General features: G+C 52.9%; 1 protein-coding gene across 1 annotated transcript in view; it reads left to right on the forward strand.

Moving 5' to 3' along the window:
• Ppl (periplakin) overlaps positions 1 to 15,159 on the forward strand; it is a 51,269-nt gene that overhangs the window by 12,059 nt on the left and 24,051 nt on the right. Inside the window, exon 2 of the mRNA XM_028894784.2 lies at positions 10,121 to 10,220. Within this exon, the coding sequence (XP_028750617.1) occupies positions 10,121 to 10,220 (100 nt within the window). The remainder of the gene's footprint in view (positions 1 to 10,120; positions 10,221 to 15,159) is intronic.

The raw sequence follows: 15,159 nt of genomic DNA on the forward strand, positions 1-15,159 counted from the left end.
CACTCCCACATTGCTGTTCATCACTGAAGGAAGTCGGGGCAGGAACTTAGGGCAGGAGATGATGCAGGGTTCATGGAGGGACTCTGCTTACTGGCTTGCTCCACATGGTTTGCTCAGCCTGCTTTCTTACAGACCCCATGACCACCAACTTAGGGACAGCACCATCCACAATGGGCTGGGCCCTCCCCCATTAATCACTAATTAAGAAAATGTCTTACAGGCTTGCCTGCAGCCTGATCTTATGGAGGCATTTTCTTAATTGGGGTTACCTCCTCTCTCATGACTTAATAAGCCAGCACAGGCTCCAAGGAGACACCAGCAACTTCCTAGCCAGCCTGGCCTTATTCTGTCCTAGTAGAAGAAAGAGGGACATGAGAGGACCCCACTGGACTTGCAAGACCCTCTCAGCTGGCAGTCCCAACCACAGTCAGGCTTGGGCTGAAAGGGCTGCTTCTGGGGCCTGCGAAGTCCTGGAACCCATCCTGGTCCTGCTCCTTTACATTCGATAGAGTCTAAGCCAAGTCTATGAGGTGGCATTTCTCAGGCCTCAGCATGAACCCTCCCTGACTGCTTCAGATGGATGTCTGATGGGCCACACTCAATCCTGCTCAGTTTGCTGGAAATCCCGGAAATATAGAAGGGACCATGTCCTTTTAAAGGAAATGGAGCTTTGCTCTAACTTCTCCAGCTTCCTCCTTAATGTCACTGTCTTCCCAGGCCCCTGGTGGCATTCAGCACCCAGGGTCCTTCGCTCCTTTCTGTCTGCTGTCAAGGAAGTTCCTCTGTCTTTGTCTTTCGTGGCCTTGGCCCTCCTGGGCGTGTGGTTGGCTGAGCTGTGGGATGGAGATCATGGGGTCAATGAGCAGGAGTCCCAGAAGTGGCATGGTGTTGTCTTTGGTGACAAGTAACAGGTGTCAGGACTCCCCTGCTGAGTCCCATCCTGGCTTTGTGAACCTGGCTTCCAGGATCAGCTTGGCAGCAATCAAGCCCCGCCCCCAAGAGGAGGGTCTGCCTGCCAAAGCCACACACCGTGTGGTGGCAGTGGCAACCTCCGGGCCATTTTTAATGGCAACTCTAGAGGAAAGGAGAGTGCAGAGAACCAGCAACGCCAAAGGCATTATTACCGCTGATGTGCCAGGCTCCTGTGTGCGTTCCAGAAGCATGTTGGGTGTCTGTGCATGGTCAGACAGACAGTAGTACCCGCTGAGGAGCATAAATGACCACAGATCTCCCTTTAGACGCTGCTCTGAACCCCCAGCTCAGTTCTTGAGCCCCATAAATGTCTTTGGAACTCGGTTTGGATGTCAGACACAGCCTTTAACTAGGCAGCAGGATGTATTGATCCCGTGGTAGGGATGATGAAACAGGATCATGGGATAAACAATTCACTGGGCATGGTGGTACAGGTCTGTCACCACAGCTGCCGGGGAAACAGAAGCAGGGGGATCAAAATCTCAAGCCTAGCCTGAGGGCAGAGTGAGTTCAAGGCCAGCCTGTACAACTTTGATCCTGTCTCCGAATAACTACAAAGAAGGCTGGGCTGTAGCTCAGGGGTGGAGCACTCGCCTGGGGTGTAGAGGCCCTGGGTTCGATCCTCAGTACAAAAAGAATAGGGCCATCGTCGGTTGGTGTGGTCAGGGTCTGAGCCATGTCTGGAACGCAGGTCTTTCCCCTCCACAGCTGTCCTCCATGTGACCCTGGGTGGCGCCTTTACTTCCAAAGTGGCCTGGGCAATGGGCAGATGGAGTTGATGGCCTCTGAGACACCTTCAGATGGCAATGTGCACTGACATCCCTGGCCACTGCTCACACCCCCTACAAGCTTCTGGGCATGGAAGGGAGGCTGGGCATGCCCTTCCGTGGGGTACTTACTAGCCCTGTATTCTGGGGGTGGGTGGGTGGGAGTGCTTCAGTTTTCCTGTTCCAACCAAGCGGGACAACTGGATGAGGGTGGTGGGAAGGGCTGTATCTCAGCCTCCATCGAGGCCATCAAGAGTGGATGCCCAGTGACCTGCCAGGCCTGTTCCCGTGCCCCTCCCCATGGGTCCCACCCCCACATTCCTGTGCTGCTGGCATGGAACTCTGCAACTCTTCCAGGAACACACGTGGTCATCACTCTCTTACTCAGACCCCAAACCCAGAATGCAAAGCACAGAATGTTCCAGTCTCAGGTCTCATCACTTTTCTGTAAAGCGGGATATAATGCTGACCTGGAGAGACAGTTCAGCAGTTGAGAGAACAGACTGCTCTTCCAGAGGACCTGGGTTGGATTCCCAGCACAACACGGAGGCTCACAACAGTCTGTAACCCCAGTTCTGGAGGATGTAATACCCTCTTCTGGCCTCTGTGGGCACCACACATGGTGCACATACATACATACATACATACATACATACATACATACATACATACAAGCAAAACACTCATACACATAAAAAATAGATAAATTTCATGGTGGCGCACGCCTTTAATCCCAGCACTTGGGAGGCAGAGGCAGGTGAATCTCTGTGAGTTCGAGGCTAGCTTGGTCTACAAAGCGAGGTCCAGGAAATGCGCAAAGCTACACAGAGAAACTCCTGAGCAGTGTCACAGGGACAGGGGCCTGCTCAGCACTGGGCTGGTGACAGTCAGACTCTGGAAACACTCACTGGCATCTTCCAGGTGACTGGGGTTGCCTGTCCCTCAGAAGCCAAGCCAGAAGAGTTCAAGGTCAGGTTCAGGTATGTAGCCATTTGGGCTCAGCACCCTATATCTGCCTTCTGCTTTCATGGCCGCTGCCACTGCTGGCCACTGATCTGGTGGCTCTGCCCCTTAGGGTGGTCAGGACCACTGATGGCTCCTCCAGCTTCTGCTACTCAGCCTGGCCTCACCCCTCAGCCCCACAGGTCCTAGGTCACAACAGAAGGGGAGGCAACATAGGAAGGTGTCTCCCAAGACCACCTGAATGAGCTTGCTTATGTAGCTGGAGGAGGGAGGGGTGTTTGCACCAATCACAGCCTCTCACATGCAAATCAAGGTGGGGCTTGCACCAATCACAGCGGTCCCTCTGTTGGGCCTCCCTCTCTACCTGGGTAGACAAGGTCTGCTCCAGTTCACTGAAGCTTGGGATAGCAAAAGATGGCATGCCAACCTTCGGGGCGGGGCGCTTGGCTTTGATCACTGAGTGCTTTTCTAAAGGTGTCTACCCAGTGTTCTAGTCGGCTGGTGCTGGCATGAGGGCAGTTCCTCTGGCTATCTGACTGACAGTACTTTTGTTCAAGGCTGCCAGGGCAGCAAGCCAGAGTCCAACAGCGGCCAACTAGGGAGTCACAGCACACCATCCCCCAAACCTTCGCTTATTTACAGGGAAAATAAAAACGAGCCATGCTGACAATATTACTACTGTCACTAACAGTGACACGAGAGATTCTGACAATACGTAACACCAGCCGGGCATGCCAGGTAGAAGTGGGAACCTTCACCTGTCTCAGGCCCAGCCCGCAGGTGGAAGGATCCTTTAAAGTCGAACCTGGACAGCAGAGCTCCTGTCTCACCCGCCCACATACTCATAACCACTGTGAACCGTCTTTTGTTTATACTGCAGGGGTGGAGTCCTGGGCCTCATGCACTGAGCCATCCCTGGACTCACTCTAATCATTCTTGTTATTATTTGTTGTTGATTTTTTTTTTCTGAGACCCAGTTTCACACTGTAGAATTTCCTATGTAGCCCAGGCTAGCTATGAACTTGCAATAATTCCCCTGTCTTGGCCTTTGGGAACAGATGTGCACCACTATGCCCAGCTGGCCAGTCTCTTTAGAAAGAGCTTTTAAGAGACAAAATATAGTAACTCGGCAATTCACTCACTTAGTGGATGCAACTCTCGAGGTTTCGTATGTTCACAGATGTGTACAGCCTAGAACACAGATGTGTTGTAATTCTAGAACATTTTATCACTCCCAACTCCCCAGTGCCATCCCCGCCCCCCAAATCCTTAGCACTCCTGAACCCTCTCCCAGCTCGGTCTCCAGCCTCATTTAATCTGCTTTCTACTCCTGGGGATTTCTCCACTCCACATTTCATATCAATGTGTCCTTCACATCTGGCATCTTGCCCTGAGGGTCCTGTTCACAAGGTTCATCCTTAGGGTAGCAGGCATCAGAGCTTCCCTTGTGTTGTGGTTGAGCCACGTTTTACTTCTCTGATCATTGGTTGATAGACATTTGAGTTGTTTCACATTCTTGTCTGTTATGAATAATGTTGGGCAGACAGAAGCCGCATTATCTCTCTCTTAGGTTTAGATCCAGGAGCAAGGACTCATTGGGTTAAATGGTGAGTTTACATTCAGCTCTTGGTTTATTTACTTATTTATTTGTTTTGAGACAAAAATCTCTCAATGTAGCTCTGACTGTCCTGGAACTCGATATGTAGACCAGGCTGGTCTTGAACTCACAGAAATCTACCTACTGATAAGTATTATGAATCCCCAGTAATGGGTTTCTCCGCCAATCCAATAAGGCAAATCAAGCCAAATTAATAAGGCCAAGTTTAATCTGAGCAAAGCACTCCCAGGTGATCTCTGGGGAGGGAAGAGGAGAAATCCCTGGCAGGTCTATGGACCAGAGCTTAAATACCCTGTAGGCACAGTCTTGAGCGGCTCTGAGGGAAAAACCACCACTTGGTAGGCTTTCTGGGAGGGGCAGGGTTTGGAGAGAGAGGAGGCAGAGGTTCCAATGGAATCTGCTGGGATTAAAGGCATGTGCTACTATGGTATGGGTATGCCCAGCTTATTTATTTATTTATTTATTTATTTATTTATTTATTTATTTATTTATGCATTTATTTATGCATTTATTTATGCATTTATTTTATTTGTGAAGCAGGGCCTCATGTAGCCCAGGCTGGTCTCCAATTTGCTACATATTGGAGGATGAGGATGACCTTGAACTCCTGATCCTCCTGTGTCTGCCTCTTAAGTGTTGGGATCACAGGTGTGAGCCACCACACTTGACTTTATTCTGTGGTGGTGGTGGTGGTGGTGGTGGTGGTGGTGGTGGTGTGTGTGTATGTGTGGGGGGGGGGGTGTGGGGGGGGTGTGCGCGAGCGCATACATGCAGGTACAGTCACAGGAGGCCACCTTGAGTCCTCTATTTCTCTCTGCCTTGTTTCACTGAGACAGGGTCTCTTAATGAACCTGAGTATCTCTCTCTCTCCCTCTCCCTCTCCCTTCCCCTCTCCCTCTGCCTCTGGCTAGGCTGGCAACCAGCATGCATCAGCAACTCCCCTGTCTCTGCCTCTCTCTCTCAGTGCTGGGGTTGCAGAGGTGTGTGGTGCCGGGCCAACTTTTACATGAAGACTGAGATCTGAACTCAGATCATTACTGAGCCATCCTTCCAGTCCATCCTTTTTTTCCCCTTTGAAGACAGGGTCTCAGCTACCCCAGGCTGGCCTCAGATTTGTTATGTAGCCTTAAGCTCCTAATGCTGCAGCCCTACCACCTAAGTGCTGGGATTGTACTTTATGTATTCAGTTTTTTTCCCACATCCCTGAACCATTTCATATTCTCACCAGCAGCACATGAGGCTGGGCGACTTCTCTCTGTCCTTGTTAGCAGTTGATACTGTTTTTATAATAATAATAATTATTATTATTATTATTAATTCTTATAACTATATCAAAATGGGTAAAAGTATGGCAGTTTTGAGCACATGGCTTCTTCTTCTCCTTCTCCTCCTCCTCCTCCTCCTCCTCCTCCTCCTTCTTCTTCGAGACAGGGTTCCTCTGTGTAGTTTTGGTGCCTGTCCTGGATCTCACTCTGTAGACCAGGCTGGCCTCGAACTCACAGAGATCCGCCTGACTCTGCCTCCTGAGTGCTGGGATTAAAGGCGTGTGCCACCACCATCCGTCAAGCACATGGCATCTTAAACCAATCTATTAAGTATGTGCTATAAGGCCCACAAGATTATCAAACGGAGATGTTAAGGGCATGGACTCTGGGCACTGCCTCAGTTGGAATCCTGGCTCTGCCATGTAATTACTGTGTGACTCAGGAAAGGTTACCTAACTTTTCTGATCCTTATTTTCCACATCTACAAAGTTGGGATAATATTATGGTTCTCCGTCATGCTAATTACAGGGTTCTAAGAAGATAACGTCAGAAGGAGTAGGAACCTGGCATGCAGAAAGTCAGTATTGGCGCCTGTTGTTATCATGATGTATGTTGTTGCCCTGTGTTGGGTCATGTGGTTTTCACAGCATCTGTCTGGGTAGCAGTCAGTGCTCAGGAGGAGAACTGCTGCTCTCTGTTCATAGGCTGTGTGACTCCAGGAGAGTGTTTTGACATCTCTGAGCCTCGTTTTTCTCATCCACACAAGCCTCCCTAAGTCTCGGTGTGAAATAATGCAGGAGGGGTGGTGTTGCTGTCGGGCCTGTCACTCAGCCAAGGCCAGACGAGCAAGGATGCCTTTCTGCTCATCCTCATTCAACAGATGGGGAAACTGAGTCACGATTCCTGTCTGGAACTACCCAAGCTCCCGCTGGCCCCTCTTGGTTCCCAGCTCTCTGTGCCCCATGCTGTATGCTGAACTCTGCGGGAACAGAGATGGGGTTCCCCAAGTGACCAGCCTGTGGCAGTGCTGGCTCAGCACGTGACACATTTCCCGAGGGGAGGCTGGGAGATCCTAACAGCAGCTCGGCTCGGGCCAGCAGGAGAATGTCAAGGACAGCCTTGCCATCTCCAGGTACAGTGGACGGGCTGCCGGTTAGAGCGGGAGGCAGGGCATTCGTTCTCCCACGGTCTGCCCAGCTAAGGAATGGGAGAGAGCAGGGTGGGCCCTGACCGCGCCTCTGGGAAACTCAATGCATCCCTCCTGATGCATGCACCTGGCTTCTGAATGAATTCCCCCATCCTGATCCTTCTTGGCTCATCCTGCCGACACCAGCATCTATTGCTGGGCTTCTCAGAGCCTTTTACTGGCTTGTGACTTTGTCTGGGTGGGGGAGGCTTCCTAACTGCCTAAACTGACAGAGGTTAGCCCTTGAGTGACTTACAGCATGAGGGTTCCTGGGCCTTTCTTTGGGAAAGGCTGCTTCCTCAGTTGATTCTGCAGAAGTGGTGGCCTGAGTCTTGTTCTCTGTGAGCCTCCGTCCTGTGTGCCCTGGCCTGGCACAGGGCGGGTCCTTGCCAAAGTTGAGGAGGTGGGCAGCGCACTCATAGCTTCCATTTGCTACAGAAATGTCCCCAGCTTTGCTCACCTCGTTAGTACCTGCCATGCTGGTCCTCACCACTGGTGGCTGTCCAGGTCCCCAGGAGAACCTGGAAAACGAGCAGCGATGGTGTCCCAGGCTCTGGAGACCTGCACTCCGAGGTCTGTGGCAGTGCACAGGAACCCGTCTCTCCTGAACTAGCAGGGTCACTCTGAGGATCTAGGGCTCGGCTATAGTGAGAAATCCAAGGCAGTCCCTGAGCCTAACCCAAAGGATGCAGCCAGGGCTACCTTTCTCTGCAGCCTCTCCTTATTGGACATTCTTGCCAAGACCCCAAACTTGTCCACATCTCTCAAAACCCATCTATATAATGGAATTCTGTGCCGCTGTGGAAAGGAGTAGTGTTTTCACAAAGATTGTGACAGGGATGGACCTCGCAAAGGCTGGGAGAAGCCAGACAGGAAGGGCTACAGATAAAATGCCCAATGTAAAATGCACACAGGTAGAGTAGTGGTTGCCAGGAGGGGTGGGGAGAAGGAGGTGGGAAGCAGTTGCTAATGGGCATGAGGTTTGGGGGTGACAAGCACATTCTTCAGTTAGATAGTGGTGATGCCTGTGAAACTCTAAATATACTAAAACCCACTGTATCTATATTTTCAACGGGTGAGCCAATGTGTCTCTAAGAATATGCTGAGCTTGGCCCGGTGGCCTGCACCTATCATCTTCTTGTCAGCCAGCTGGGTCCTTCTGCTCTGCTGAAATCGTGGGTGGGGGAGGAGCTCTGCAAGGCGGGGCTTTAGCATTAACAGGGCTCTAGGTGCTACGTGGGTGATTGACAGCAGAGAGTTGCTTTAGCAGGTAGACGCAGCAGCGGAGGCAGCCAGCTAGTCTCCAGTCTTGGGTAGGCCTCAGGTGCTTTAGCCCTGCATGCGTTAACATTCTTTTTTTCCTTTTTGGTTTTAACCGCTCCGGAGATAGACCCTAGAGCCGGGTTAGTGCTAGGGCAGGCGCTCCACCGCTGACCGGATCCTCAGCCCTGTTTTTGCTTTTTACTTTGAGGCAGGGTCGCACTATGTTGCCTTAGCCAGCCTTGAACTCACTGTGTAACCCTGTCAGACCTTAAATGTGTGATCCTCCTGCCTCAGCCTCCCAAGTAGATGGGATGACAGGTCTGTACCACCAGACTCAGCCATATGCCAACGCAGGCAGGCCTGGCCACTGGGACTCTCAGCCTCTCAAGTGCTGCAGCTCTCAGGTGGCCTAAGAACCAGAATTCTGCTGCTCTCAGGAGGCAGAGACAGGCGGATCTCTGGATCTCTGAGTTCGAGGCCAGCCTGGTCTCAGAACAAGTCCCAGGACAGCCAGGACTATGTAGAGAAACCCTGTCTTGAAAAAAAAAAAAAGGAAGGAAGGAAGGAAGAAAAACAGAAAGAAAGGAAGGAAGGGAGAGAGAGAGAGAGGGAGGGAGGGAGGGAGGGAGGGAGGGAGGGAGAGAGAGAGAGAGAGAGAGAGAGAGAGAGAGAAAGAAAGAAAGAAAGAAAGAAAGAAAGAAAGAAAGAAAGAAAGAAAGAAAGAAAGAAAGAAAGAAAGAAAGAAAGAGAGAAAGCAAACTTCCTCGGCCCCTGCAGCCTAGCACTACAGGTCTCTGTGGCTTCGCATCGCGGCCACCATTGTTCCTTTTGCCATTGTTAGCCACTGTTCTGTGGCTTAACCCCATCTGCTCTTGGGGCTGTTGGGGTTCAGTGCTCCTCACTTTTGCAATGATACTAAACTGACAATTTCAGGGGAGGCAGCATAGAAGGGAAACATCCCAGCCAACTCCCCAAGTGAGGTAACACCGGCTCATGTAGGTAAAAGAGGTATCTGTACCAATCACAGCACACCCTGCATGCAAATGGAGGTTCATATCTGCACCAATCACTGACTTTTCTCTTTAACATCAATCACAGCAGTCCTTCTGATAGAATGCCAGGAGAAGTACTCCTGCTCTGTCTCGGGTAGGAATAGTTGTGGAGTCATCTTGAGTTCACCAAGTTTTGTGACATCAAAAAGTCTAGTGTAAACTGTTTCAAACAGTTCTGACTCCAGCTGCCTTCAGGAGTCCTGACAACCAGCTTTGGCAGACATGTAGTTTATTCAAGGTGTCCATGGAGTGCTCAGACCACACAGAGCTGGCATAAGGCAGTCCTGCTATCTGCCTGACCCACAGTCTTTTGGCATGAGGCAGCCAGGGCAACAAGGGGGAGCCCATTCTCAACGAACGTCTTTGCTTATTTGTTAGACCATGCACATCAGCAGCACCTACAATGAGAACCCAAAGGACTATCATTAATACTCATAGATTTCAACAATGTTTTAAGGGTTAAGTGCTTCAACTTGCCAAGTGCCACAAGAACTGCTGGGTACCCCTCATATATGTCTCAGTTCCAATACGGATGGCTTGAGTTAGGAGTGGAAGCCGCCAATACAAAGAGGCCAACTCCAGGAAAAACAAAACAAGCCGGGCGGTGGTGGCGCACGCCTTTAATCCCAGCACTCGGGAGGCAGAGCCAGGCGGATCTTTGTGAGTTCGAGGCCAGCCTGGGCTACCAAGTGAGTTCCAGGAAAGGCGCAAAGCTACACAGAGAAACCCTGTCTCAAAAAACCAAAAAAACAAAACAAAACAAAACAAAACAAAAAAACCATAATTATACAAAAGATTCGTGCTTTGACAACATAACCAAATAGAAGCTTTAAGTCCAATAGACAAAGTGAGGTCTGGTACCCCTGCCCCACACACTGTTTGTGAAGTCAGTGGCTATCCTGTGGGGACAAGCTAACTCCTGGAAGTCTGGCTGGGTTGGCAGGTCCTGCTTGGGGCCTGGGGTGGGCCAGCCTGGGAGGCTGGAGGCTAGGGGCTTGTACTGAGGCCCACCTCCCTGCTCCTTCCATCCACAGCATCTCCAACAAGGAACTCTCAGATCTGATCGAGCAGCTGCAGAAGAATGCGGACCAGGTGGAGAGGAACATTGTGGACACCGAGGCCAAGATGCAGAGTGTGAGTGCCCAGCTGTCCCCACCAGGGCCTTCTCCATCTTGGTCTTCACCCAGTAACACCAGCCCCAGGGCCACCCACATCCAGAAGTCTTTGTGGTTGCTACGAGAAACACAGCTCTTGGCATCTAGAGAGTGGGATCAGAGACCTGCAGTACTCACTCAGCCTGGCTGTGGCTGAGACTTCTGCAGCCCAAGGCCTACAGGATGCTAAGTTCCTGCACTGGGCCTTACAAAGACTGAGGAATTGGGAGAATCGATGGGAGAGGTGAAGTGGTAACCCAGTAACCCAGTAGAGGGGTTCCTTAGCTCATACTGTCCTCAAGGACGTAGGTGGAGCTTCTGGGGGTGCGGGGTGGCTTTTTCTGGGCAGAGCCTTCCTCAGAGTGCAGTTTCCCTGTGAGCAGAGCTTCCCCTGGGTGGAGCTTCCAGGTCCGCAGGAGAACTCTTAGGGGTCTAACCTGGGGTAGGATCTGCACTTGTACTCACTGAGTGACGTCTCCACTGTCTGACTGCCTCTCAAAGGGCAGGAGGGCTCACCTAGTCAGGGTGTTTCAGGTTCCAGGAAACCCAGCAGGTACAGCCTGGGGCTCCACAGGGACACCAGGGGCGTCTCCCTGTACACCTCCGGATGCCACAACACAGTCTGCAGCCTTCTTTGCTGGGGAAGGCATATCACTTTCCCATTCTTTCTCCTCCCGACCCCGGAACTCCAGCGCCGGGGAGGGAACCCATTAAAACCCCAGAGAATCCAGGCTAGGCAAGTCTTCTGGCCTTCTAGTGAGGTGCGAAAAGAACTGGGGACTAGGCAGGTGACAGCTGGCCCCAGCAGTGGCTGCAAGTGGGACTGCTAGACCAGACAAAGAAAGCTGAGAAGCCGGGTTCCATTTGAATTTCGGAGCATGTTCCCCCTGAGTGTCAGCGGGCCCTGGCACTGTTCAGGGCTCCCTTGTACTCTAGGGTGGATTGTTGTTTATCTGGAATTCAAGTGTAGCCAACAGCTGTGTTTCATCTGGCATCTCAGTCACCAGGCCCGGAGCGGTGGGGACTGAGATGGGGAAGTCATGGTCTTCGAGGCCCCACCATGGTGTCTAGCCTCTGTTGTGGCTGCTCCTGCTCCCACAACCACTTCTGACAGATGACGTGTGCAATCCCAGCCAGGGCCAGTCTACAGACGCCACAGCGCCCAGAGGGTAGGGTGGGAGCGGCTGGTGGCAAGTGGGGACACTGGGATCAGGAAGCCAGGGGGTCAGTCCTGGCCTAGGATGGCCCTGCAGGACTGGGAATGGGATCACCTTCCCCCTGCCTGGGATCCTTGAACACTCCTCCTCAGTCTATATCCTCCACCACTCAGAATACCTGTCCCCTCCCAACATGCCGCTGTGACTTTTTTTCCTGCTACCCCCTCTCCTGGTGCCCTGCAATGGTGTTTTGTTTTGTTTTGTTCCTAAATGAAAATCATCTTGTTAGGGTGTGTCTGTTTTCCTCACCACCAGAATAGTGCATGCTCACTGCTAACATTTTAGGAGAGATAAACAATATGATGAGGGACATTAAAATCCCATAGAGTCCATCTGCAGAGGTAGCCAACCTTCTCTCTCTCTCTTGTGTGTGTGTGGGGGGTGGGGGGGGGGGGGGGGTGAATGTTCGGGCTTCCCTTTGCTTTTGTCTGAGGAATGACTCAAATTCAAAGTATGCCGGGCAGTGGTGGAACACGCCTTTAATCCCAGCACTCTCTGAGTTCGAGGCCAGCCTGGTCTCCAAAGCGAGTTCCAGGAAAGGCGCAAAGCTACACAGAGAAACCCTGTCTCAAAAAACAAAAAAACAAAAACAAACAAACAAATTCAAAGTAACAGTCTGCCTGTGCATGTTGATGTAGTGCTGGAGGGGGAGCCTGGTAGTGTGCACATCAGGCGTGCGCCACCACAGCCCAGCCAGCAGCCACGTTTTGAAAAGTACATGGGCCGAACCATCTCCTTGCTCTGTCCTTTCCTCTCTGTCTCCCTCCCGCCTCCTTCTCCCCTGCTTCCCCCCTTGTTTGCAGAAGGCATCGTTATTTATTCATTACATTGCCCAAACGTTTTCCTGAGCTTTTCATTTTCATAACCGGTGAGAGTTACTCGAGTGACAAACTTAACTGCTCAGAGGGCCAACAAGTACAAAGTTGGCACCATCCCCCTCCCCACCCCTGCTCTCTCTCCCCCACCCCTGCTCTCTCTCCCCCTCCCTGCTCTCTCTCCCCCACCCCTGCTCTCTCTCCCCCAGCCCCTGCTCTCTCTACCCCAGCCCTGCTCTCTCTACCCCAGCCCTGCTCTCTCTCCCTCACCCCTGCTCTCTCTCCCCCACCCCTGATCTCTCTACCCCACCCCTGCTCTCTCTACCCCACCCCTGCTTTCTCTCCCTCACCCCTGCTCTCTCCCCAGCCCTGCTCTCTCTACCCCAGCCCTGCTCTCTCTTCCCCAGCCCCTGCTCTCTCTCCCCCACCCCTGCTCTCTCTCCCCAGCCACTGCTCTTTCTCCCCACCCCTGCTCTCTCCCCCAGCCCCTGCTCTCTCTCCCCCTCCCTGCTCTCTCTTCCCCTCCCTGCTCTCTCCCCCAGCCCCTGCTCTCTCTCCCCCTCCCTGCTCTCTCTCCCCCAGCCCCTGCTCTCTCTCCCCCTCCCTGCTCTCTCTCCCCCAGCCCCCTGCTCTCTCTCCCCAGCCCCTGCTCTCTCTCCCCCTCCCTGCTCTCTCTCCCCCTCCTGCTCTCTCTCCCCCAGCCCCTGCTCTCTCTCCCCCTCCCTGCTCTCTCTCCCCCTCCCTGCTCTCTCTCCCCCTCCCTGCTCTCTCCCCCCCCAGCCCCTGCTCTCTCTCCCCCTCCCTGCTCTCTCTCCCCCACCCCTGCTCTCTCCCCAGCCCCTGCTCTCTCTCCCCAGCCCCTGCTCTCTCTCCCCAGCCCCTGCTCTCTCTCCCCCACCCCTGCTCTCTCCCCAGCCCTGCTCTCTCCCCAGCCCCTGTTCTCTCTCCCCAACCCCTGCTCTCTCCCCCAGCCCCTGCTCTCTCTCCCCCTCCCTGCTCTCTCTCCCCCTCCCTGCTCTCTCTCCCCTCCCTGCTCTCTCTCCCCCAGCCCCTGCTCTCTCTCCCCCACCCCTGCTCTCTCTCCCCCAGCCCTGCTCTCTCCCCAGCCCCTGTTCTCTCTCCCCCAACCCCTGCTCTCTCCCCAGCCCCTGCTCTCTCTACCCCTCCCTGCCCCAGCCACTCCCCTACTCTGTCTCTTGTTGCATGACCTGCATTTCCCTGTGACAGAGCTGTCCGATGAGGTGGCGTGTGTGCAGATGTCAGCTACTGCAGACAAGCCTGAAGGATGGAGCGGTGTCCCCTCATGGCCCCTCCCCCAGCTGTCCGGTGCCCGCTGGACCACCTCATTCTCCCCTCTGTCCGTCAGTGGGCTGTCAGGCACCAGCCCTGTCGGGCACTCTGATCCCAAGGACCATTTTATCAGGGTGTAACTCACGGAAAGAGCCCAGAAGTGACCCCCATCTACGAATTCACCCCGTGAAGCTGTGTTTTGGTAGATAGTCACCTAGGCAGGATAGAATACCTAGATAGGAATTTTCTAGAAAGCCTTTGGTGCTCACCCCTACAGTGACCACTCTCTAACTCCTCTCTCTGTCCATTAGTTTGACTGACTTGTGCCCTCAGTCACCCACCCAAGGCTCCCCCAGGAGGTCTCCTCATCTCAGCCAGGTGTGTTCCACCCAAATCGTCTGCAGGACTCAGTAATGATTAACACATTTTCCTTCCGAAGAATTAATCTTTGACACTGTGGCGGCCCAGGGTGGCCTTTGACTCCACGGCCTCAGCTCCAAGCCACTGGGGGAGCGGGGCTCCCTTCCTGCCCCACCTGCCCAGGTAGCCAGGGGTGGGAAGCCTGGTACCTTCTCCTCATCCAGAAGGAGCCGAGTGCTCCTGTACCCGACACTGCGGCACCTCCCAACCCCTCCCTCCTTTTTCTTTTTCTGCTTTTCTTTTTACTTCTCCAGTCCTCAGGTGGAACCCCAGGTCTCGCCTGCTAAGCACACATTCTGCCACGGAGCTGCACCCCCGTGTCCTCAGCTTCTTCTTCCTCTTCCTCCTCCTCCTGTTAGACAGTCTCATGTAGCCCAGGCTGGCTCTTTCTCCTTTCCTCCCTCCCTTTGTTTGTTTGTGTTTTTAACACGCTTTATTTGTTTGTTTGTTTATCTATTTGTTTATCTGGTGTGTGCTCACACCACGGTACGTGTATGAAGATCACAAGACAACTTGTAGGAGTTGCTTCTCTCTGTCTCCCATGCAGGGCCTGGGATGAACTCAGTTCCTCAGGCCTGGCGGCAGATGCCCCACCCACTGAACAATCCTGTCAGCGCCCTTCTCTGGTTTTGTTTCTGTTTCTAAGGACTCATTTGTTGTTGTTGTATGTGTCTGGGTGTTTTGTCTGAATCTGTGGCTGTTGTGCGTCACATTCATACCCGGCTCCCATGGAGGCCCGAAGAGGGCTTGGGATCCCCTGGATCTGGATGGAGTTCCAGATAGTTGTGCGCTGGCGTTTGGGTGCTGGGAACTGAACCAAGGTCCTTTGCGTGAGCACCGGTGCTAACCACGGAGCTCTCTCTCCAACCCCGTTTCCCTTCGTTTTTTGAAATAAGGTCTTGCTATAAAGGGTTGGCTGATGTCAAATGTGATTCTCCTGCCTCAGCCTCTCCAGTGCTGAGACCACCTTCACGTACCACCACACCCTTTCTTCTCACTTTAAAAAGCGATGCCTGCTTTGCCTTACAAGGCACCCGTGGTCTGAGTGTGCCGTCCAGTATCTTAGGACCTCTGGAGAGCAGTGTGATGTTCAGTGGGCTCTCTGCCCTTTCTTTTCATGCTCTTCCCCAGTCCTGTGCCCGGCAGCTGCCCTTCTGCCTCCTGCCTTTGGGGAGTT

This window comes from Peromyscus leucopus, chromosome 8b, assembly GCF_004664715.2.
Source record: "Peromyscus leucopus breed LL Stock chromosome 8b, UCI_PerLeu_2.1, whole genome shotgun sequence".
In the NCBI taxonomy this organism is placed as follows: Eukaryota; Metazoa; Chordata; class Mammalia; order Rodentia; family Cricetidae; genus Peromyscus; species Peromyscus leucopus.